Consider the following 24,500-nt stretch of genomic DNA (forward strand, 5'->3'; position numbering starts at 1 on the left):
CAAGCAGAAAAAGTTCTACTTCAGATGGAACAGGGTCCTTTCCCCTCCCCCACCCCGGGGGGCATCTCGAAGGAGCAGTTTGAAAGTCACGGATTTAGCCAAACCACTCATTTGGGGATAGTCTGCAAAGCAAAGCAAATTCTTCTGGCTTTCGCAAGTTTCTCTGGCCTCAGCTCCAAGTGTGCTCTCTTCCCCTCACGTTCCTATTTGTAGCGTCCAGAGAGCCATGACCCTGCCACCCTTTACCAGTCGCAGGAAAGAGCCCAGGCTCGGAGGTAGGCACAAGATCAAAGTCAGAACCTGTCTTCGTCAGTTCTCAGAGTTTGAGATCCGAAGAAAGCCAGATTAGCTATTTAGGCAAACATCACCAATGTAGAGGCTTTACTGACCCAACCTCTGGCCACCTCTGCTGCTCCCCACACACCAGGAGACTCCTACCCTGAGGGGCAGGTGGCAAGGGACCCTGACCAACCTCATGGTCTCCCAGGCTCCCAAGCTGCTCTTGACTTTTTGTTCCTTTTGGTGGAAAGGGAGACTAGGGGACTTCTAAGTCTTGTTGATGGCACGGAGTCACTTTCTCTGGTTGGGGCATTACAGGCCAATTTTTAAATACTTTTCTAGATCCAGCTGAGCTCTGACTGTTACCATCTTTCAGGAATTGAGAACGGTTTTCAATTAAGATCTAGATCATCCAAGAGTCAGCTTCTAGAAAGTATTTTTCAGATTTTTACACACATTCATGGTATAGAAAATTCCATACCTCAGAAATGGATTGAACATTAACTTCCATAACCTACCCCTCCTCCAAGTTAACCTTTAAAAATTCACAAGCGTACCAAGGGGCTAATTATAGAAGGGGGGTTTGATAGACAGTGTGGCCGCATGTTTCTCCACTTGCCTGTACTGTGGACTTTTTTTTTTTAAGTAATCTCTACGTCCAACATGGGGTTCGAACTCACGACCCCAAGATCAAGAGTCACATGCTCTACTGACTGAGCCAGCCAGACACCCCAACTGGGGGCATCTATTGACGTATATTCAGAACTGCATCACTAACAGCCACTTCTTTGAACAGTGGGATTTGTTTTAAGCTAAAACTACACATGGGGTTGGATCAAGGGTCATTCCCCGGGAAGGGCTGGGGTCACTGAGTGTGCATGGGTCCGAAAGCTCGCACAGCAGGGCCGGAGTACAGGGGTGAAGAAGCAACCATGGGGGCATGCAGGGCTAGGGGTGGGGTGCCACGGACACAGGGACCCCAACTTGACACTCACAGGGGCTTACCAACATAGGCAAAACGTGTCCAGACACTAAGTTTGGTGCAGGGAAACACACAGTCAGGTGTGCCTCCAAGGCTGGGAAGCAGAGGGCCCAGCAAGAAAGGAGGCAGGAGACCAGGTCCTCTTCCCGGTGGTCCTACTGTGAGGCTTGGGAAGGCTCTGGGAGGGGGCAGAACCACCCTGGGAGTGATTCCTACAGGTGAACATGTCTTGGTGGGCATTTCAGGGAGAGGTTACACAGGCACACAGATCTATAGGCTGCCGTGTGGTCAGGTCCCACGCACCATCAGCCCCAACATGGGCTCTGGGGAGTAAACAGACACCCAACAATGGTCACATCCTCCTCACCCACCCAGAGAGCAAGCCGAGCACCACTTAGCACAGTTTCTGTAAACCAAGGCTGAGTTCAACAGGAAGAGACCTGGCCTAGCCTCCCTGGGAGCCGTCCCTCTACGCAGGCCGCAGGCTTTTGCAGAGGGGACAAGGCTGCAGCAGCCTCGCCCAATCCCCAAACAGGAGCAAGGTGTCCCATCGATGCCCAGACAGAGGATTCCAGGAGGACACGGCCACACCCGGAACCCCCAGCGCCCACCCAGTCGTTACTCACCTAGAAAGGAAGCACAGCCTCCAGCCCCCCGTGGGCCTTAAATGCCCTCAGCAATCAGCAGGTGTTTCGGGGCGTTTGGCCCTTCCCCACAGGGTTGGTTTCTGACTCAGGTCAATGGATCTGGTCTTTGGATGTGCATTGGAACCACATGGGGAGCTCTGAGCAGCCTGCTGCCTGGGCCCCAGCCCTGAGGCGGATGGAGTTGGTCTAGGAGGAGGCCCCGGACTCCAGCTGCTTCTCATGTCTGGATGAGGCACAGACGGGAGCCTTGGAGGCACCATGGACTTTCAGCCTCTGCAGCTGTGGCCTTTTGAGACCCTTATGAAGTATCCACAGAAAAGGGACAGGGTGGGGTGGGGATATCTCCCTCCAGGAAGGGGTTTGCATTCTGGGTGTTTAGGTATCTGGGATCTGGCTAGATTGGCCTCCTCCTAAAATGGGAGTATTAGGCTTAACACTGCTGTGGAACAGTTACCAAGTGTTTATTCCCAAATCAGACTGGGAGATTGGGTGCTGGTGAGAATGGGGTTGGCTTTCGCATCAAAATGGAAATGGGAACAAAGTTTCACATGTTGATTCAACAAATATTTATTGAGTCCTCACTGTGTGGCAGACCCTGACGTGCAATGGTGAACAAGATGACCTGGTCCCCACACTCCCATCAGAAGTAGACATGGGCCCTTCCCAGCAGAGTGGGAGCAGGACCACAATTGGGAACATAAGGCAAGGAAGATCAGGGAGGGTTTCCTGGAGGAGGTGATACCAGAACCAAATCCTCAGAAGAAGCAGGAGTTAGCAGGTAAAACACTGGGAGAAAAAGGCTCCAGGCAGAGGAAACAGCATAGGAAAAGGCACTGAGGCAAGAAAAATGGCTATGGTTCCCCTGGAAACAGAGGCCATTCAGGATTGCCAGAGGGGTGACAGGGTCAGGTGCCAGGGCAAAGGTGACCTGGTGTACAGGGGAGGGCTCCGTGGGGGTTGTCCGCTCTGGTCCAGGCAGTGAAGGCTGTGCTGTCTGAAGGGGACTTTATTTTTAGTTTAGTTTAGTTTAATTTAGTTTATTTATTTTTGAGAGAAAGTGAGAGAGCACAAGCAGGGGAGGGGCAGAGAGAGAGAGAGAGAGAGAGAGAGAGAGAATATCCCAAGCAGGCTCCGTGCTGTCAGCACAGAGCCCAACATGGGGCTCGAACCCACAAACCGTGAGATCACGACCTGAGCTGAAATCAAGAGTTGGACGCGTAAGCGACTGAGCCACCCAGGCGCCCCTTTAGTGTGTCATTTTAGAATATTCAGCTAGCCTCGGAGAGCTGACGAGGACTCTTTCTGGGGGCGGGGCTAGAGGGAGGAGGGACATATGGGGGCGTGGCTGGTGGGGGTGGAGGTGGGAGGGTCTGACTCCAAGACCTCCTGGTTCCTGGAGGGGGAAGTATGGGGAGAAGCCAGGTTCTGAGTGAGTGAAGCGTGGAGCTTCAGGGTTGGACCCTCACACCCAGGTGCCTGGAGGCCATCAAAGTGCGGATGCAGCCAGTCGATTCAGGGCTGGAGCGGGACTTGGTGACCCACTGGATGTCGTGGTGGGTGACAATGACAGAGACACATAAGTTGATGTAGTTTCAAACCGAGGTGGCTGGTGAGTAGTGGGCATTCGGGATGATTTACAGGAGGCCTGAACTTGTGGGATCCAAGGCTATCAGAGGGACGGTCCCAGGCCCCCTTGCTCTGCCCAAGGCATTTGAGATAACCCACCACTCTCCCTGCTCCAGAATCCCCCTCACATCCTCATCCCTGCTTTGGCCCGTGCCCCTTCCCCTTTGGGCTTTTCCACAGACACAGCTGGAGGGATCCCTGCAACATTTAGCTCAGGTTATACCAGTGCTCCCCAACATACCTACAGATCGCCTATGAGGCCCTTCATGTGCTGCCTTGCCTCCCCCCCCCCCCACCCCGCCCCGTTCCACTCCTCCTGGCCTCACTCCCACTATTGTCCCTCTTCAGCCACCACGGCTTCCTCACTGCCAGTCAAATGCATCTGGCCAGTGCTGGCCTCAGGACCTTTGCACCTGCTACTCCCTGTGCCTCCCTCACTTCCCTCAGGTCTTAGTTTTTAGAGACCATTCCTGGTCACCCTGTCTAAAATCAAACTTCACCTCAACACTGCATTCCCATCAGACTCCCTAGCAGCACTTGTTAACATTTAAATGCAGAACATTTACTTGTTTATTTTCTACCTCCTGCTCTGCCACCAGCCCCCAGAGCCCGGTGGTGCAATCTCTATGAGGGTGGGGGTGTTGTCTGTTTTACTCGCTGCTTTATCCCCACTGCCAGGAAGAGTCACTGCTCATTATATTTGTGGAATGCATGCATGGGCATATGGGTCCCAGAGCCAGGCTCTCCCCCTGCCCCCACTGTGTTACAGGTGTCCCTCCTCCATCACTCAGAATGTACCCAGGATGTACAGTGGGCATGCTCAGTAACCTTCCCAAGCCAGGCATCGAGCCGGTGTCCTTTGAATAAATCGAATCAGCGTGCACACTGGTGCCCACAGTTGCTATGTGAAGGACTCAGAGAAGCAGGAGGAAAAGCAGTTTGGATGGACCCCGAGTCCTCAAATGGAAGTCACTTCATCCTCCCCTACGCCTAAGCCCCAGTCATGAGTAACAGCCACATCATCCACCAGACTGGGAGCCTGACATCAGCCCCCCACTCCCCGTCTCCTTCCTCCATCAGCCCCGCCCTCCACAGAGCCCCGCTCCTTGGCCCTCCCGACCTCTGCTCTGCTGGCCATCAAGGGCCACTTGCCCACTGGTCTGGTGACACTTTCCTATAACACCTGTCCAACAAACTCTCACATTAAGTTTTCAAGAGTGAATTACCCAGATGTATTTATTTACGTGGTTTTTTAAAAATTATTTTTTAATATTTATTTATTTCTGAGAGAAAGAGACAGTTCAAGTTGCAGAAGAGCAGGGAGAGGAAGACACAGAATCCAAAGCAGGCTCTAGGCTCTGAGCTGTCAGCACAGAGCCTGACGTGGGGATCGAACTCACAAACCATGAGATCACAACCTGAGTCAAAGTCAGATGCTTAACGGACTGAGCCACCCAGGCACCACTACCTGGTTTGTTTAACCTGCCTTGACTCCTCTGATGTAGTAGGGATTACCAATTTGGTTTCACAGAGCAGGAAACTGAGGCTGCTGACATTGACTTGACTTGCCTGAGGTTACATGATGGGGGAAGGCCAGGTCTGTGTGGCCCCATGTTTGCCTCAGGGCTCTGACTTGTGTTGGGATGGTGCCTGACTTTCTTCGTCCCTCCCTCCTTCCTTCCTTCCTTCCTTCCTCTGTCCCTTTCTTCCTTCTGTCTTTTATGGTGGTAAGACACACATAACATAGAATTGACCATTTTGGGGGCGCCTGGGTGGCTCAGTCACCTGAACTCGCAGTTTGTGAGTTCAAGCCCCGTGTTGGGCTCTGCTGACAGTTCAGAGCCCGAAGCCTGCTTTGGATTCTGTGTCTCCCTCTTTCTCTGCCCCTCCCCCGCTTGCTCTCCGCATCTCTCTCTCTCTCTCTCTCTCTCTCTCTCTCTCTCTCTCTGAAAAATAAATTTAAAACATTAAAATTTCTTTTTTAAAAAATCCACCGTTTTGGGGCTCTTGGGTAGCTCAGTTGGTTGAGTGTCTGGCTCTTGATTTCAGCTTGTCATGATCTCACAGTTCGCAGGATTGAGCCCCATATCAGGCTCTGTGCTAAGCATGGAGCCTGCTTGGGATTCTCTCTCCCTCCCTCTCTGCCTCTCTCTCTCTCTTTTTCTCTCTCAGAAATCAATAAATAAACGTTTAAAAAAAAAAGAAATACCTGGCATATGTTTCCTAATTTCTTGAAAAAAAAAATCGACCATTTTAACCACTTTTGAGTATACAGTTCGTGTATGAAGTACACTCACACTGCTGTGCAACCATCACTGCCCTCCATCCCCAGAACCTTTTCATCTTCCCAAACTGAAAGTGTGTCCCCATCAAACCCTAATTCCACAGCCCCCTCCCCCAGCGCTGGACACCTGACCTTCTACTTCCCGTCTCTAAGAGTTCGACTCCTCCAGGGACCTCGTGTAAGTGGAATCGCACAATATTTGTCTTTTTGTTACTGGCTTAGTTACACTTAGCATAACGTCCTCAAGGTCCATCCATGTTTTAGCATGTGGCAGAATTTCCTTCTGACTTCTTTCTTTGAAACAGGAACACGTTTTTGGGGGGTTTTGTTTTTTGTCTTTAGGAACATACTTTGTTAGTGTAGTATCGTTAATGCCACTACACTGGCATCCCAAGGGCGGGCGGTGTGGGGCAGACATCCTCCCAGACAGGAAGGAGTATTTATCACTGATGTCACATCTCTTATAATGGCCAATGCAGGGGGGTAATAAAAGCAGACTGATTTCTAGTTACTGCTCATCATTGTCTCCAATCCTCTACGGTCAATGCATCGCCTTGTTGCCCGTGTTCCTGGCCAACTGCTCCCCCCACCCTCCCGGCGTGGTCATTCACTGGTTATTTATAAATTTCTAGTCATCATATTATAATATAAAAGGAGTTTCAGAAAAAGAACTCCGGAATTGGGGAGTTGATGTAACAATTCCTCAGGGGATTTAGGAAAAGTTCTGTGATGGAAGTCAGTCTTTGGGAATCTGCTGCTCCTGACAAACGCAGCTGTCAACGTCCTTGGCCTCTGCATGTGTGAGTGTGTGTGTGTATGCATGTGCGTCCACACACACGTGTCAGAAAATCCCCCAGGGTCTAGGGAAATTTAACCCTCCAGGGTGATGACCCTTAGGAGCTAAGTTTAGATTCCTTGTAGGTGCTATTTGGCCTAGGAGCAGGAGATAAGGGAAAAGGGGATCTTAAGGAAAGAACAAGGCAGGCAGGGTGGGATACCGGAAAAGGAAACCAAAGGCTGATTCTTCATCAGGTCTGCAGGCTCTCTGGTAAAATTGGAACCTGAATTCCTCAATACAGTAGTTATTTCCTAAGAGTGTGTTCTGTTTAACGGCCTGGTCCAGCATCACTGCTTCCAAGTTTCCTCATCCACCCGATTACCCTAAGCATTTTCTTTTCTGGGAACGTGGGGGCAGTCTACCCAAGTTTCTTCTTTCAGGGCACCGGGGTGGCTCAGTCGGTTAAGCGTCTGACTCTTGGTTTCAGCTCAGGTCATGATCTCACGGTTCGTGAGTTTGGGCCCCGAGCTGGGCTCTGCACTGACAACATGGAGTCTGCTTGGGATTTTTCACTCCCTTTCTCGCTGCCCCTCCCTGGCTTGCTCTTGCTCTCCCTCAAAAAATAAATAAATACACATTGAAAAAAAAAAAGAAGTTTATTCTCTCTGGGACCTCTGATTAGCAGAGGCACAGATCATGCCCAGAGTCCAGGGTCATGTGTGGCTTTCATCAGACACCATGTGACCCAGGAGCTGAGCTGTGGACAAGGCTCCACAGAGACCAGCTACTGGACACCCACCCTATGCTGGCTCTGCAAGGTGCAGGAGTGAATCAGAGTCCCTGCTGCCAAGGAACTTAGAACTCACCTGCCATCAGTTGAGCACCTGGACTCTAATAATCACACAAGACCTTTCCCTCTGTCATTAGCACCTCACCTATGCACCTCACCTAGCACCTCACCTTACAACTTGGTAAGATAGATATTATTATCATCCCAGATAACTAAGTGGGGTAGGTATTCAATGACAGCACTGTATGTATCCCAGATAACTAAGTGGGGTAGGTATTCAATGACAGCACTGTATGTATCCCAGATAACTAAGTGGGGTAGGTATTCAATGACAGCACTGTATGTCCAGCATAATGCTCCCACTCCCTGTGATGGCTCTGTGGAGGATATGCTGTCTTCACAGAGTGCAGGAAAATAAGGCCAAAGTTCACTCCAACCCAGTCCCTGGCTCCAGAGAGGGTGCCCGCTGAATGGACAGATGGGTGATTGAATGGATAGATGGATGCAAGGATGATGGATGATGGATGGATGGATGGATGGATGATGGAGGGATGGTTGATGGATGAATGAGTGATGGATGAATGGATGATGGATGATAGATGAAAAGATGATGGATTAATGGATGATGGATTATGGAAGAATGATGGGTAAATAATGGATGAATAGATGGATGAACGGATGATGGAGGAATGCTGGATGGAAGGGTGATGCATGATGGATGAGTAGCTGATGGATGGATGGATGGATGAGTGGATGATGGATGACAGATGAGTGATAAATGAATAGATGATGGGTGGATGGGTGGATGGATGGGTGGATGATGCATGAATGGATAATGGATGGATGGATGGATGGATGGATGGATGGATGATGGGTGAATGGATGATGAGTGGACAGATGATTGATGATAGATGGATGAATGGCTAATGGATGAGTGGATGATGGATGATGGATGGATGATGGAGGAATGGATGATGGAGGAATGATGGATGGATGGATAGATGATGGATGAATGGATGAATGAATGGGTGATGGATGAGAGAAGAATGGATGAGAGATTACCCAGCTGAGTTGGGGTTGGAGTTCCCCTGGGCTTTCCAGACACTGGATTTTATTCAACCTTGGGAGATTTATAGAAAGTAGAGAGACTCCTATGGAAAAATAAGAATAAATACTTCCTGACAAAGAGGAATGATTCCCTGGAGGATGAAAAGTTGGAAAGATTTTGGGATATTTTTTATTTATTTTTTTTTTAATTTTTTTTTTTTTAATGTTTTTTATTTATTTTTGGGACAGACAGAGACAGAGCATGAACGGGGGAGGGGCAGAGAGAGAGGGAGACAGAATCGGAAACAGGCTCCAGGCTCCGAGCCATCAGCCCAGAGCCTGACGCGGGGCTCGAACTCACAGACCGCGAGATCGTGACCTGGCTGAAGTCGGCCGCTTAACCGACTGCGCCACCCAGGCGCCCCATGGATATTTTTTAAATAATGATATGAAAATGGCACTTTGGTGCCAAAAAAAATCAAATTGAGATATAAGTCTCAGTGTGGTATGAGAAAAAAAAAAGTGTGCAGTGGGAGAAATTGATCTTCAGCAGCCTTGACCATCATATTTCTGGGATACCATAAAATTCACCATTAATTAGCAAATCTCCAGTTGGCTTGGAATCAGAGACTTTTTAGGCTGGACTGACTTTGGAGAACTTTTTGTCCAGGTTCCAGCTTGTCTCTGTCCCAACTGCAAAGCGTTGTGTTCAGAAAAGCCTGTCTTAGGCCCTCCCTTTTGTTTCAGAGCCTGCAAGGAAGATTCCAGCAGTGGCCTGCTGGGGCTCACCCTTCCCTGACATGACCCTGCAGGATTCCAAGGGTCTCTGGGGCGAGGGGCTATTTCTGGGCCCAGGCTCTGTGTCCATGTTTGGTCTTCAAGAAGCACACTGTGAACTTTCCTCCACCTGCCAAGACTTCTCCCTGCAGCCCTCCTGGGAGGACACTGGGCCCCTTTCCTCCAAGGCGGCAAACAACAGCTGAGAATGCAGCTTCTGGCCCTTACCAGGAAGGACCCTCCAACCACTGCCCTGGGGCAGAAAACCGAAGGGAGCCTCTTGAGACTCATCGACTGACATTTGTTTCTTTTTTTTTCCCCTCTAAAAAATAATTCGAGATCCTAAAAATAGTCCTCATTGAAAAAACTCCAGGCAACACTGATACGTTTAAAGAAAGTTTAACCAAAAAGTCACCTGAAATTCTGCCTCCCAGGGCTAACCGGCATGATCATCTGGCTGAACATCCTTTCAAATAAACTCTTGGCGCATCTGTTCACACACGTGCCATTTTGCAAAAATGGCTTCAAGCTATTCTATAATCTTTCTTTAAAAAAAACAACAACAAACCCAACAGTATGCAGTGGGCTTTATTGAATGCCGGTGAATATGAATTTACATTGTCAGTTTAAAAAATATTTATTGTAAGGGCGCCTGGGTGGCTCAGTTGGTTAAGTGTCGTACTCTGGATCTCAGCTCAGGTCTTGATCTCAGGGTTGTGAGTTCAAGCCCCATGTTGGACTCCATGCCGGTCATGGAGCCTACTTAAAAAAAGAACATTCATTGTACCTTAATTTAACTTTGCTTACATGTACATAATTTATATTATTACTTGTTTTCACTTTATTAACTAATCCCCTATGGATGGACATTTAAGTTGTTTCCAACGTTTTGTGGAAAGCCAGCTCAGAGCTGCCTGAGGAAGGGGGGAGGGAGAGGAGGAAAGGAGGAAAGGAGGAAGGGAGAAGGGAGGGAAGAAGGAAGGATGACCCTTGAGCTTCTAAAGAGGGCTGAGGCGGGAGCCTGGGCCTGGGCGGTGCCTGAGGAGAGGCAGCTCTGGGTCTGAGGCTGGAGGTAAATGCCAGAAGCCTCAGGCCTGTATCAGTGGCTTTTCCAGATCAGAGGGTTCCAGAGCCTGAATTACTCTAGGGCTGTGGGTCCAGCCCCATCAGCCTAACAATAACCACACACTCAAACTGTGTGGAATGTGGACTGGAACTGAGAGATGGCAATGAGATGCGCCCCTAGGGGGCAGGGATCAGGCTGCTAAGGACACAAACCCTGCAGATACCTGCAGAAGCAGGCTGAGGAACACGGAGGCATTATAAATATATTCCAATTCCGTTCCGTCTCCTCCCAACTCCAGCCCCAAACCAGGCTATCAGAACTCACGGCTCCAACCCTTGACCTTGCTCAGAGGAGCCCAACATCCTCCATGGAAGCATCACAGGAGATAAGCAGAATTAGATAGAAGTAGAATCTCTTGGCGTCTCCATCCTGTGTCATTTGGGGAGACCCTTAATAGGTAGGTAGTGTATTCCCACTTGAAAGCATTTTCAAGACAAGCCAGAGGCTAAGAGAAAATATTTACAGAACACATATCCAACAATGCTTTTGTATCTAGAATATATAAAGAATTCTTCTTTTTTTAATGTTTATTTATTTGAGAGAGAGACAGACAGACAGACAGACAGAGCACCAGCAGGGGAGGGGCAAAGAGAAAGGGAGACACAGAATCTGAAGCAGGCTCCAGGCTCTGAGCTGTCAGCACAGAGCCTGATGCGGGGCTCGAACCCATGAACCATGAGATCATGACCTGAGCCGAAGTCGGACGCTCAACTAAGCCATCCAGGCACCCCAATATATAAAGAATTCTTTTTTTTTTTTTTTAATTTTTTTTTCAACGTTTTTTATTTATTTTTGGGACAGAGAGAGACAAAGCATGAACGGGGCAGGGGCAGAGAGAGAGGGAGACACAGAATCGGACACAGGCTCCAGGCTCCGAGCCATCAGCCCAGAGCCTGACGCGGGGCTCGAACTCACGGACCGCGAGATCGTGACCTGGCTGAAGTCCGACGCTTAACCGACTGCGCCACCCAGGCGCCCCAAGAATTCTTAAAATTCAATATAAAACAAACAAACAAAACATGGGCAAAAGATCTGAATGGATACCTCACCAAAGAAGATACGTGGGTAGGAAATAAGCATGTGAAAATATGTTCAACATCAGGGGCACCTAGGTGGCTCAGTCGGTTAAGTGACTAACTTCAGCTCAGATCATGATCTTACCATTTGTGAGTTTGAGCCCCACATCGGGGTCTCTGCTGTCAGTGCAAAGCCTGCTTTGGGTTTTCTGTCTCCCTCTCTCTCTCTCTCTCTCTCTCTCTCTGCCCCTCTCTACATTCTCTCTCTCAAAAATAAACATTAAAAAAAAAGAGAGAGAAAGAAAATATGCTCAACACCATTCATTGGTGATGATTAGTTAAAAGTTTAAGAAAGCATTTTCAAGTCCATAATCCCACTTGATCATTTCATCAATTCTGTGAGATTAATAGTCATTATTATTATTATTATTATTCCCATTTCATAGTGGAAAAAATAATGGCTCATGGAGCTTAAGTGACCTGCCCAAGGACAGAACTGAGACTCAAAGCCATGGAACTCTTTCCACTTGGGAGTTTTCTGCGATCTAAGAATGTTCTAGAAGCAAGCACTTAGTATCTGATTGGATAAGGTCACACTTTTCATTTCAAGCAGGGAGAGAAAACCACGCCAGACCCACATACCCCCCACCTTCATGGATAGACAGGCTGACCTTGTAAGCCTAAGTAGGACTTAGAACAGGGCCTTCCCCTCTGGGTGCCTAGGAACATATGGAGCAAGTGACTGTTGAATGTCCAATAGCACAGCCTCTCTTAGGCTGGAACACCTACCATGTGGACCTTCCACAGCTGGCTCTTTGCTTCATAGAAAGGGGACCTGTTCCAGGAGCAGTTGGTTCCCATCCCAGGGCCTGGCACACACGGGAGGAAATCTGTAGCTTTGACTTCCTGGTCCTGGATCTGGACAAGGGTCTGATTTTCTTCAACATACCTTGACTGAGAACTCGGTTGCACCTGAGTTTCTGGGTCCTGGTCCTGGCACTGGGGGCAGCAGGGGGGAGGCCTCGTAGGGCACTGAGGTTGGGGGTCCTCAGGCAGAAGGAACAGTGGGCACAGGATTGATCAGGTGCCATTCTTCCACCTTTATCTGCCGTATCTCCTCTGCCCTCCCCAGTCCGTCCCCCATTATAGCACTTAGTACCGTGTTTTCGCACCAGAGGCCAAGGGGCAACAGTGCAAAGCCCTCGAAGGCAGAGAAAGTATCTAACTAATTGTCTATCATTGCTAGGGTAGAGCAAAGAACTTAGCCCAGAGCTCACAGAACTGGCAGAAGGAAGGAAGGCGGGGGAGAGGTTGACGCATAAGGGCCAACGGCCCTATTTCCTAAGCCAGCCCTTTGGGGGCAGGGCCCAGCTCTTTGTGTGTCTAAGTCCAAGGGTTTCTGGATGTAGATGCCAAGAATAATTCCTATCTCAACTGCCACCCGAACACGGTATTGTGCTTCGAGTCATTGTTCCCACCATATGGTTCCAGCTTTCATTCATACAACAAATATTTATCGATCATCTCATAGATGCCAGGTAGTGTACATCTATGAACTCACTTAATTCTTAGAACAAACCTCTTTAGTAATTGCCACTACCATCCCCATTTTACAGACAAGAAAATGGAGGCTTGGAGAGGTCACAGAGCTAGTAAGGGGCACTCTCAGAAAATCTGGTTTTAGAGTCCTGTTTTTGACCAGCATACTCTACTGCCTTCCAGGCCAAGTCTCTGCCCTCACCACACTTACATTCTATGAGGGAAAGAGCCCAGAAATCATCTAATGGATCCAAAATGCCCTCTTGAGAGTGATAAGTGCTAGAAAGAAAAATAAAGCCGTGTCTCAGACGCTGACTCACTGTGTGTCTTTGGGCAAATTGCCTCACCTCTCTGAGCCTCTGTCTTTTTCATCTGCTTAAAAGCAGGACCTTACTCATCTGCCCCACCCACCTGCCCAGGTCTTTGGAAAGATCCAAATGAGCTAATGGACACAGGAGCCCTTTGTCTTAATTGAATCGATAACAACCCATGACTCCAGGGAAATTTTTTCCCCTAGGGGATCTAAGTCAGCTTGCTTTCTATAGAAAGGCATAACCAAACTTCCCCCATATATCTTTATGAGCCAGATAATTCCAAGTCCAGTGCTATTCTTACTGTATTTCTAAAAGCAGAGAGCATCGCGTGTCCCCACCTACTCTTGGGAGGTACTAGTCACCTGACAGTTGCTTCGGGGGCCCTCCCCCAACCAAGCACTCTTACTGAAATGGAACTTTCTGGAACACTGACCACTAAAAAAGTCCCCAGTGAGAAGCTCAAACCATGAGAGACCAAGGGGCAGGTGCTAGATACCCTATGGTTGCTCCAGATCCGTTTGCCACCTTGCCTCATGTTGCAGGAGGCTGACCTCCCCCAGCTGCCTCCCCAAGTCCCTGCTCTCTGGCTTCTGGTTGGGTGGGTCTGGTTGAGCAGTAGCCGGGCCTCTGAGGACCTCACTTTTCCCACAACCATATCTGGGGGGTGGTGGCTTTCTCGATGTCTCTCTACCCACTGTCCGTTCCCCTTAACCCTGGCCCACCTTAGCCAGTAGTCTCTCTATTAAACCCCAGGCTGAGTGTGCAGTGTGCTCTCCCCTGCTGGGGCCTGGACTGAACAGTAAGAGACTGTAGGAATAAGCTGGAAACATCCCTGCTTTGGTTGGGGTATTCCAAGGATGCACTCCAGGCCCCGGCTCCCTGCCACCAGCCCCCCGCTACCAGCCCCTCACAGCCTCTCCTGGATAACTATCTTCAAAGGCCCCGGGGGAGGGTGGGACGTGGGGAGGCCTCCTCCCTTGCTCCACCCAAAGATGGTCCACTTACATATGTTGACAAACCAGACTTCTGTACAAAGATCTGCCAATTCAAAGTTCTGCCACTGGGCACCTGGGTAGCTTAGTCAGTTGAGCGTCAGACTCTTGGTGTCGGCTCAGGTCATGATCCCACAGCTTCGTGGGTTCCAGCCAGTGCAGAGCCTGCTTGGGATTCATTCTCTCTCTCTCTCTCTCTCTCTCTCTCTCCTCTCTCTGCCCCTCCCCCACTTGCACTGTCTCTGTCTCTTCAAATAAATAAACTTAAACAACAAAGTTCTAAAGAAATTGAAAACAACTCTGTCAGGTGATCAAAATTTGGTTGGAATGGCACCTCAGCAACATCAATAACAGCCATGCTTGGAGGTGTCTCAGCCAAACTCTTATTTTACCTTTGGGGTAACTGAGGCCCAGCATGGGAGAAGGGTGTCAAGTATTCAGGCAGACCAGGTGCTAATAAAGTTTCCATGTCATAATTGCTTATTAATACAATTCTTCATTGATGGATTCTAGTTTTCAGAACACAATAACAACACCACAGGAATCAGCTGATAAAAGGGAAGTGTCTGCAAAATGTTAAAATGTACTAAATTAAAAGTTATTTGATTACTGGGGCACTTGGGTGGCTCAGTCATTTGGGTGTCCTACTTCAGCTCAGGTCATGATCTCACAGTTCGTGGGTTCAGGCCCCACGTCGGGCTCTGTGCTGGCAGCTCAGAGCCTCGAGCCCACTTCCAATTCTGTGTCTCCCTCTCTCTCTGCCCCTCCCCCCCATTCTCTCTCTCAAAAATAAATAAACATTAAAAACATTGAAAAAAAAAGTTCTTTGATTACCACAGTAACATAGCTTCTTCACAGGCCCAAACCCAGAGAAACAAAAAAGGAAATCAGTTCTGTGCTCAAGTAGGTTCCTTTTTCCTTTAAGAGTGAATTAAGGCATCTACAACCTAAATATAAAATCTAAAACCATACAACTCTTAGAAGAAAACATAGGGGCAAATCTTCATAACCTTGAATTTGGCAGTAGCTTCTTAAATATGAGGCCAGAAGCACACTCAACAAAAGAAAAAAAATAGATAAATTGGACTTTGTTAAAATTAACTTTTGTACATCAAAGGGCATTGTCAAGACATTGATCAAGCCTATAGAATGGGAGAAAATATTTGCAAATCATATATTTGATAAAGATCTAGTATCTAAAAATATATAAAGACCTCTTATGACTCAACAACAGATAAGACAAATAACCCAATTAAAAATGGGCAAATGACTTGAATAGACATTTTTCTGAAGATATGCAAATGACCAAAAAGCACATGAAAAGATGCTCAACATCATTGGTCATTAGGGAAATATAGATAAAAACCACAGTGAGATACCACTTCACACCCACTAGGATGACCATAATTAAAAACAAAACAAAACAAACAAACAACAACAACAAAAAAGGAAAATAACAAGTGTTGGTGAGGATACAGAGAAGGTAATGATTCAGTCACTGTGGAAACAGGTGGTTCCTCAAAAAACTGAACACAGAATTACCAAACAACCCAGCAACTCTATTCCTAGGTAAATATGTATTTAATTTTTTTAATTAGTTTATTTCTGAGAGAGAGAGAGGGAGGGAGGGAGAGGAAAGGGCAGAGAGAGGGGGAGAGAATCCCAACCAGGCTCTGTCTGCACTCAGCGTAGAGTCTGAAAAGGGGCTCAATCTCATGAACTGCGAGATCACCACCTGCGCCGAAATCAAGAGTCAGACGCTTAACCTACTGAGCCACCCAAGTGGCTCCCAGATAGATTTTTTTTTTTTTTTTTTTTTTTTTTTTTATTTTTGGGACAGAGAGAGACAGAGCATGAACGGGGGAGGGGCAGAGAGAGAGGGAGACACAGAATCGGAAACAGGCTCCAGGCTCCGAGCCATCAGCCCAGAGCCTGACGCGGGGCTCGAACTCACGGACCGCGAGATCGTGACCTGGCTGAAGTCGGACGCTTAACCGACTGCGTCACCCAGGTGCCCCTCCCAGATAGATATATTTTTAAAAAACCGAAAGCAGGCACTCAGACAAATAAATGTAACTATGTTCATAGCAGCACAATTCACAATAGCCAAAAGGTGAGAACAACCCAAATGTCCACCAATGGGTGAATGCATAATGTATGGCAGATGCATACAGTGGAATACTGTTCGGCCACAGAAAGGAGTCAAGTACTGATGTGTGCAACAAGGAGGGTGAATTTTGAAAACATGATGCTAAATGAAAGAAGCTAAGCCCAAGAGGTCACATGCTGCATGATTCCATTCACATGAAATACCGAGAATAGGTGAAACCACAAAGACAGAAAACAGCCTGGTGGTTGCCAGGGTTGGGGAGAGACTGTTTAAAGGCTCCCAGGTTTCCTCAGGGGCTGATGAAAATGTTTTGAAACTAGACAGAGGTGGCGGTTGCACAACATGGTGAATGTACTCAATGCCATTGAGTTACTCGCTTAAAATGGTTACTTTTATGTTCTATTAATTTTTCTCAATTCGAAAAACAGTGACTGGGGGTGGAGAGAAGGGTGATGGCAGATGCCAGGAAGAAAGACCTCCAGACGCATGTTGCTTCCAGACTCAGAGACCATCTCTGACCTGGAGAAGGGTACAAAAGTCACTTAGAGTCCATTCTTCCCACTTTACAGGTGGGAAAGGCAAGCCCAGTGAGGGCAATGACCTGCTCAAGGTCACTAAGTGCATGAGAAGCCACGGAGGAACTGGGGACCACCGGGCTTTAGGACTCAAAGCTGGAGTCACATCATGATATCTCTGCTGGCCATGGTGGGCTGGAGGGGGCCTGTGGCCGTGAGCAAATGAGTGAAGTCCCAGCTCACACCAGCCTTCCAAGGCTAATCATCAACCAGTTAGTTATCTGGGCTCATCCATGCCAAAGGCTTCAGATGACTCAACCCGGGTCTTCCTCCTTGAGAGTCGGCTCCCTCCATGAGCAGATTCCCAGCTTTAAGTGGAAAACACATTAGCCAGCTGTTCTATTTCTGCCTACCGCCTGCACCCCTGGGCTGAGGTCATCAGGTTCCCCACAAGGGCAATGGGAGGAAGGAGGATGTCCTAAAATTACAGCATTCACTGATCCCCCCTGAGGGACCCGGGAGCATCCAGTCAAACGCTGGAAGGTGAAGCCAGCTGAGCCACCAGAGCCCTGAGGGGGTTCCTTTCTTTTTTAAGGTTTTGCTGGCTCAGACCTGTTGGGCAGGTATAAAAGGGAATGGCCAGCCTCTGCTGGGTACCCAGTCTCTTCCAGTGCTGTCTCAGGTGGGTACCATGGGGGATGCGGGGGGAGATGGGAAAGGGGGAGGTGGGGGCTGTGGAGGGGCCACCTGAGGAAAGTGGGTGTAATGATGAGAGACTGGCAAAGGGGGATCAGGAGATGAGCATTTTTTGAGCACCGGTCTGCTCCAGGGGCTGCAGAGGGAGCACCTCATTCAGTGCTCCAGGGGACGTGGACCTGAGGGTGAGGAGGCAGCTGCCGGGGGGCTCGTGCCACATTCCACGGGGAGACAGGAGCCATCGGGATTTGAACCTGGATCAGTCCCATTCACTGTACCACCTGCCTTCCCTGCTCGGGGGTGGGGGAGGAAGAAGGTGCTGGGTTCATGTCGGGCTCAACTCCAGCCCTGTCCTTCTGTCCTTCCCACCCTCTGTAATGCATCTCTGCTCCCCCTCTCCCCTCCAGGACGCTTTCAGCCTCTGCATTCCTTGACCTGAGTGTTTTCTATGTGCTTCATGATTTTAAAAAATGGGTCTTAGGGGCATCAGGTTGGCTCAGTCAGAAAAGCATGCAACTCTTGATCTTGGGGTTGTGAGTTCGAGCCTCACATTGGGTGTAGAAATTACTTAAAAAATAAAAAAAACTAAAAAAAATTTTTTAATTAAAAAAAAAAAGAAAAAGTGGGCTTAGTTATCACGGATGCCTGGAAAGAGCTGTTGTCTGGGGGGACAGGAGTAGCTTGAATGTGCAGGGGGTGCCTGGGAGGTGAGCTCACAACTGAGCAAGAGGCTGGTGGCCACTGAGGGGGTGAGTGGTGTCCAAGGCCTGTACAGTCCTTGGGGCAGTGCCTGGTTCCAGGGGTCTGTGCCCCGGGCCACCAGGCCAGGACAATAGCCACGATATCTCAGCTTGTGGTTCATGGCAAAACCATGAAGGGTACACACACGTGCACGCTCACACACACACACACACACACAGCCTCACTGGAATAAACAAAGGAGAATTTCTGGCCCTTCCTCCCACATTAGAGCAATTTTAAAAGGCACCCAGTCCTAGTCTTAAAAGTGGTTCTGTTTTAACAACAAGTCTAATGAATTTTAATCTGACTTTGCTGATACTTGCATTTTCTTTTCATGTGAATTTTGGTCTCATTTCCCTGGTGACTTCCATCTGTGTTAAACAGAAGCAGGAAAATGAGGCAGCAAAAAGACAAAGCAATTGAGCCATCGGGGACAACAAATAACAAATGGAAGTCTATGTCGCACAATCCGCTCTTCCAGAAAGGGGGTGGGGGAGGCCCAAGGCAGCCACTGAACTGCCCAAGGTGACTTGTGGCAGAGCCCAGGGGGACCCAAGCGTCTTGGGTGCTGGACAAACTGCTGGAAGCTCTCAGGGACACAGAGGACTCTCAGCCCAGTGCTCCCCTGGATGGGACTCAGGACGGGTTAGGCAGGCTCTCTCCCTAGGCTCAGGGATCTTCAGTGGGAAAACAATTCCATCCTGATTTTCACATCCTTTGACTGAAATGTATCATCCCTTCCCCTTTATATTCTCAGTCACCCACACTTGTGACTTTGTCAGCAATGGAAATCACTGCTATTTTCATATCGCGGTACAATTGATGCAGAGAGCTCGAAAGACTGTCAGTTTCCATTGTTGCTTCAGAAATACAGTGGTTGTCAGAGCTGCGGTCAGATCGTGTAATTTGATGCATTAGTGAAGGATTACGTGGATTGCCGTATCACGCGTTGTTTACTATTTTGCTAATTATATTCTCATACCGTTTGTTTCCTTGGTGACCCTATGCATTTTACTACCTGAATTTAAAAGTGTGTCCAGTGGGAACACAGACATCACCGTCTGGCACAGGAGGCCCACCCTGCTGGCCTCATTATTTCCTGTGAAAGGGACCCACTTTGGGCTTGGGGAACCCAGGCTGCAAGCAGAACTCTCTAAGTTGGGCCCACAGAAAGGTGAGACTAGGAGGAAGTATCTGGCTTCACTGCCACCTCTTGCCTATCCTGGGTCAGCCACTTTTGGAAACACCAGGGCCCCAGACAGGAAAAGCTGGAGCTGCCTGGAGGATAGCTCTGTGCAGCAGGGGCCTGGGAGGCACAGTCCTGAGACCCTTCCATCTCCAGCTGGTTTATTTAGAGCTGGAGGCCATACTCAGCCTGGAGAACAGTGTTGCATGTCAGAACCACACCCCTTCCCAAACTTTCAAGGAGGTTCTTCCCCTTCAAGACAAATTGGGATGCCCTGACTTCTCTCTTTGCTACCACGAGTCCCCAGTTCTCCTCCCTCCTAATGGTTTGGTGAAATTGTCTAGATTTGGAGACCAAGAGGCCCACACTTGACCCTAGGCTGATCTCATCTTAAGAGAGGTAATCATTGAATCTGGGCAATTATTCTGAACCAAGTGTTTGCTTAGCATCTGGTGAAGCCTGTAGACTTCAGCTCACATTAGTGTTTTAAAATACATTTAGAAAAAAAAAAAAAACTACATAGGGTTACAAAGGAAACCCAATTGTATTAAAATACAGTTATCAAAATATTTAAAGGTCGCTTTGTGATATAGTAATTAAAAATACACTTCTGCATAAGTAGACTTAAATAGCAACTAACCGAGGGTCTAATAAAGCCATAATTTCAAAGTTGAAATGAGGGTAAATACTATTTTGACATGTCTGCAACCACGCTAAAATGAAAGGAGACTAGCTGTGCTTTCTGTTGGGGACAAACCCAACAGAAACTGTGTGACTGTGGTACTAATGTGGCTTGTGGCCTCTGCTCATACCTTAAGGGAAAGCGGAAACCAAGTAGTTATTGTTTTCCTGTCCCAATTTCATGGTTGAAATCCTTACTTTAAAAATTTTAAGGCTCTCATCTTCTCCTCCATAAAATGAGCTTCCTGATCCCTACCTCACAGCCCCGGTGTGAGGGGCATATGAGAGAGGCAGATACAGAAGTGTTTTGTGGTTGGTGGGGGGTAAGCAACTCTGTGGAGTTATTACCTCATTTCTTACTCTCAATTATTAAGACTTAATGGCACCAGGGCCCCTGGGTGGCTCAGTTGGTTAGGCGCCTGACTCTTGATTTTGGCTCATGTCACGATCTCGCAGTTTGTGAGATCAAGTGAGTGAGATCAAGATCGCACTCTCTTTCTCTCAAAATAAATAAACATTATAAAAAATTTTTGATATTTATTTATTTTTGAGAGAGATTGACAGAACGCAAGCAGGGGAGGGGTAGAGAGAATGGGAGACACAGAATCCCAAGCAGGCTCCAGGCTCTGAGCTGACAACACAGAGCCAGATGTGGGGCTTGAACTCATGAGCTATGAGATCATGACCTGAGACGAAGTCAGACACTTAACTGACTGAGCCACCCAGGCACCCCATCAAAATAAAAAAAATAAATAAAAATTAAAAAACCTAATGGCAGCAAGACACCCAAAGTGACATGAGAGAAGCAGCCCCATCTCTCAGGGCACTCGTTCCAGCCTACACATGAGCCTTGGCAAAGTGTCCTTGCTTTTCCTACAGCACCCTGGGAAGTCCTGGTTCCCTCCCTCGGTTCCTTCCCGCTCCTCCCTTAGCCAAGCCGCGATGCCTGGTGGATACAAAGGTGAATGTGGGGACGATGTGGATCCGATGCCCTTCCTGGCACCTCCCGAAAAGGAGAGGATAGAAGCCATGAACAAGCCCTATGACATCAAGAGGTCCTGCTGGGTCAAAGACGAGAAGGAGGGCTTCATCGCTGGGGAGATCCAGTCTGAACAGGGTGATCAGGTCACCGTGAAGACTGTCAACAACCAGGTGAGTGAGGAATAATCTCCAAGGATGAAACTTTGGGAGTGGCAGACACCCAGGTGCTGCCATCCATGCTTCTGCTAAAGAGGCAGAGTAGAAAGAAGAGTAGATGCCTCTTGGGTCCTCTGTGCCAGTACAAGTTCAGACTCAACTGCACTCAGACTGTGGACCTGGGCAAGACACTTGCCCTCTCTGAGCTTTGACTCTCTCCCAATAGAGACTCCAACATGGTAGGGCACATGGAAGTACTTTGTATGTTGCAATAGTCCATTTGTGCACCAGATCGTCAAGGGAGTTACTTACCTTCAAAGTCCCAAACGGTTTTCAAGTGAAGGAGTGAGGGGAAGCCATCAGCAGGTGCACTATGTGCCCGTGATGGCTTGAGGAGTGTGGGACAGGCCCAGAACACCCTGGCTGACCCCGGGGGCTCTCCAGCTGTGTGAGCATAGATGGTGGCTTCAGATGCCCTTGCTGCACGGTGGCAGTGTGCTGGAGCTGGTTTGTCCTAGCTTGTGAGGACACAATGCTAAAACTCCAGGGGCTTTGCAGCTGCATATTAAACATTTAGCAGCTTGATGTCAACCATGGCCGATGTATGTACACCATGGGAATTGACAAATGGTATAAATCAGGGATTTCTCCCCATCCCCACCCCCTGTATAGCTGGTTTACCAATACACCGCTCTCTCTGCTGTGTATGACATCACAGTCTCTCACAGTGTCTCACTGTGTCTGACTGTGGGAGTGACTTGAGAGAGTGGAAAGTTTGGTTAATTAAACACCTACCCTGCAGCAGACTCCCGGTGAGGCGCTGGACATTTTGTTTAATCCTTTCAAGAATCTTACGTAGTAGGATTTTAGGAGTTCCTATTTTGCAAAGGATCAAGGAAACCCTAGGTAACTTGCCCATAGTCACAAAGACAGCAAATGATGAACTCAGATTCAAGCCTAGCTGTATCTGGCTCAAACACCCGTATGCCCCCACATCACCACATCACCTCTCCATGGTGGGCTATGCAGCAGGAGCGTGAGGCAGTCTTTGGTCACGGTCGGGAATACATGAGACCAGAGACCTTGTGTGATCACAACTTGTGGCATCTGAGCCTCGTGCTTTGTTTTGCTTCCAGGGGAGTGCAGGAGGGAGATGAGGCCATCACTGGGTTCAAGCGAGTTGGAACATGAAAGTCCAGCTCACTTCTCCAGAGAACCTACTTTTCAGCAGGGCAGAGCATTGCAGTGTTATAAGGAGAGTGTGGAGCCCCGGAGGCCCCGGTCTAGATACACGTTAAGGACAGCACGTAACTTCTGTGTGAATCCGCAGGTTTGGGACAGAAAGACTGACTCACCTGGCTTCTGAGATCAAGGCAAAGGCCTCTGTCCTGTGCTGGAGCTGAGAGAGAAGTGTCTGCCTGAGGGCGAGGCCCAGAGATCTGGGAACTCCAGGGAAATGGACTCTGAATAGAACCCAGCTTGATTTACTAGGGGGCGTGGTGACCATTAGTGGGTAGATTTTCCAGAACTGTCAAGGTTTCAAATTATCTGCGTATTGGACTCATAAATTATTAAAAGTCCCAGAAAGCCCAGTATGTGTTCAAGCCTCCCACGTCAGGCTGTAGGCAGCTCAAAGATGTTTGTTTTCTGGATCACATGTCTTGAGCTTCGGTCCCAGAGGCTGGAACTTAAGAGCTGCTGCTAGTTTTCATTTACAGATTAAGAAATTGGGGCGCAGAGGGGGGACGGGATTTGCCTGCCATGCACAGGCGCTCCAGACTCCCAACCCTGTGCTATCCTCAACCTGACACGTGTACTGCTCAGCACTCATTGTTGTCTTTTTTTTTTTTTTTTTTTTTTTTTTTTTTTGGTCTTGTCTTGTTTGCTTGCTTGCTTTCAATTTTATCTTTCAAAGTGGCTTGGTGGATTGGTAGGAGCAGGGAAATGTCTTTTTCTTTTCTTTTTCTTTTTTTTTTTTTTTTTTTTTTTTTTTTCTTTTTCTTTTTTTTTTTAATGAAAAAGTTCACTCTTATGTGGATCCTGAGAAACTTAACAGAAACCCATGGAGGAGGGGAAGGAAAAAAAAAAAAAAAAGGTTAGAGTGGGAGAGAGCCAAAGCATAAGAGACTCTTAAAAACTGAGAACAAACTGAGGGTTGATGGGGGGTGGGAGGGAGGGGAGGGTGGGTGATGGGTATTGAGGAGGGCACCTTTTGGGATGAGCACTGGGTGTTGTATGGAAACCAATTTGACAATAAATTTCATATATTGGAAAAAAAAAAAAGTTCACTGCTGTTTAGAAACCACCACCAATTCTCAAGGCAGAGATCCAAGAATCACATCTCCGCAAAGTGTCCCTGGGATCAAAGAGCAAGTTCTGATCAGCTACCAGAATGGACTTGGTGGGAAGAGAAGCAGAGCCCAGAGGTGCTCTGAATTTAGGAATGGGACTTGATAGCTCGTAAGGTATTTTAGACGCTTCCCACTTATGTCAATATAATTCTCACAGCAACCAGCTGAGGAAGCTTCTGTCATCCCTATTTCATAGGGGAGGCAGTTAGGGCTCATATGGCCTTGGAGGTCCCTCCTCAGCCCAAGCTGTACAGTGATGGCTGGACCAGGAGTTGGGCGCAATGGTCACCTGACTCTAGCTCCTTCCAGGATACCAGAGAGTATGGGGTACGTTGTGCCAGAAGCCCATATGGCTGTTGACAGTACTATTTCCTAATTCCTGCTGCGTCTTGACACTCCCCTCACCCAGACTGTCACTGTGAAGAAGGATGATGTCCAGCAGATGAACCCGCCCAAATTCTACCAAGCCAACGACATGGCGGACATGACTTTCTTGAATGAGGCCAGCGTCCTGAACAACCTGCGCCAACGCTACACCAACATGAGGATCTATGTGAGTGTCTGGGGCTGGGGTTGGGGATGAGGGGTGACTGCGGATCTTCTGCCCCTCTCCTGATGGGAAGGGCACAGCTGCTCCTCTACCTTCCCAGCAACCAACACACAGTATGGCTCAGACAAGGGCACAGGGACCATGCTTTTGACACGTTAGAACTTCCACTCCAAGCCTTCAATGTCTCCGTGACGGTGCCATCTCATGGGCAGCTTAAATACCTTTTGCTGAGGTTGTTATCCAGAAGTCTTCCTCCCCACAACACCCCTGCAAACTCTCCAATCAAAACATCATTTTCCCCCCTGATGACTTCACACAGCCTTGTTAGATGTCACC

The 24,500-nt window shown here is 48.4% G+C and overlaps 2 protein-coding genes across 2 annotated transcripts in view; one reads left to right on the forward strand and one right to left on the reverse strand.

Annotated features, from left to right (window-relative positions):
- The window catches only part of KPNA7 (karyopherin subunit alpha 7), a 102,811-nt gene that overhangs the window by 26,583 nt on the left and 51,728 nt on the right, over positions 1-24,500 (reverse strand). The gene's annotated exons all lie outside the window — the stretch shown is intronic.
- Positions 21,012-24,500, forward strand: part of LOC131501086 (myosin-16) — a 62,760-nt gene continuing 59,271 nt past the window's right edge. The window contains exons 1-2 of the mRNA XM_058710793.1: positions 21,012-21,278; positions 24,024-24,167. Coding sequence (XP_058566776.1) covers positions 21,069-21,278; positions 24,024-24,167 — 354 coding nt within the window. The 5' untranslated portion in view covers positions 21,012-21,068. The remainder of the gene's footprint in view (positions 21,279-24,023; positions 24,168-24,500) is intronic.

This window comes from Neofelis nebulosa, chromosome 18, assembly GCF_028018385.1.
Source record: "Neofelis nebulosa isolate mNeoNeb1 chromosome 18, mNeoNeb1.pri, whole genome shotgun sequence".
NCBI lineage: Eukaryota > Metazoa > Chordata > Mammalia > Carnivora > Felidae > Neofelis > Neofelis nebulosa.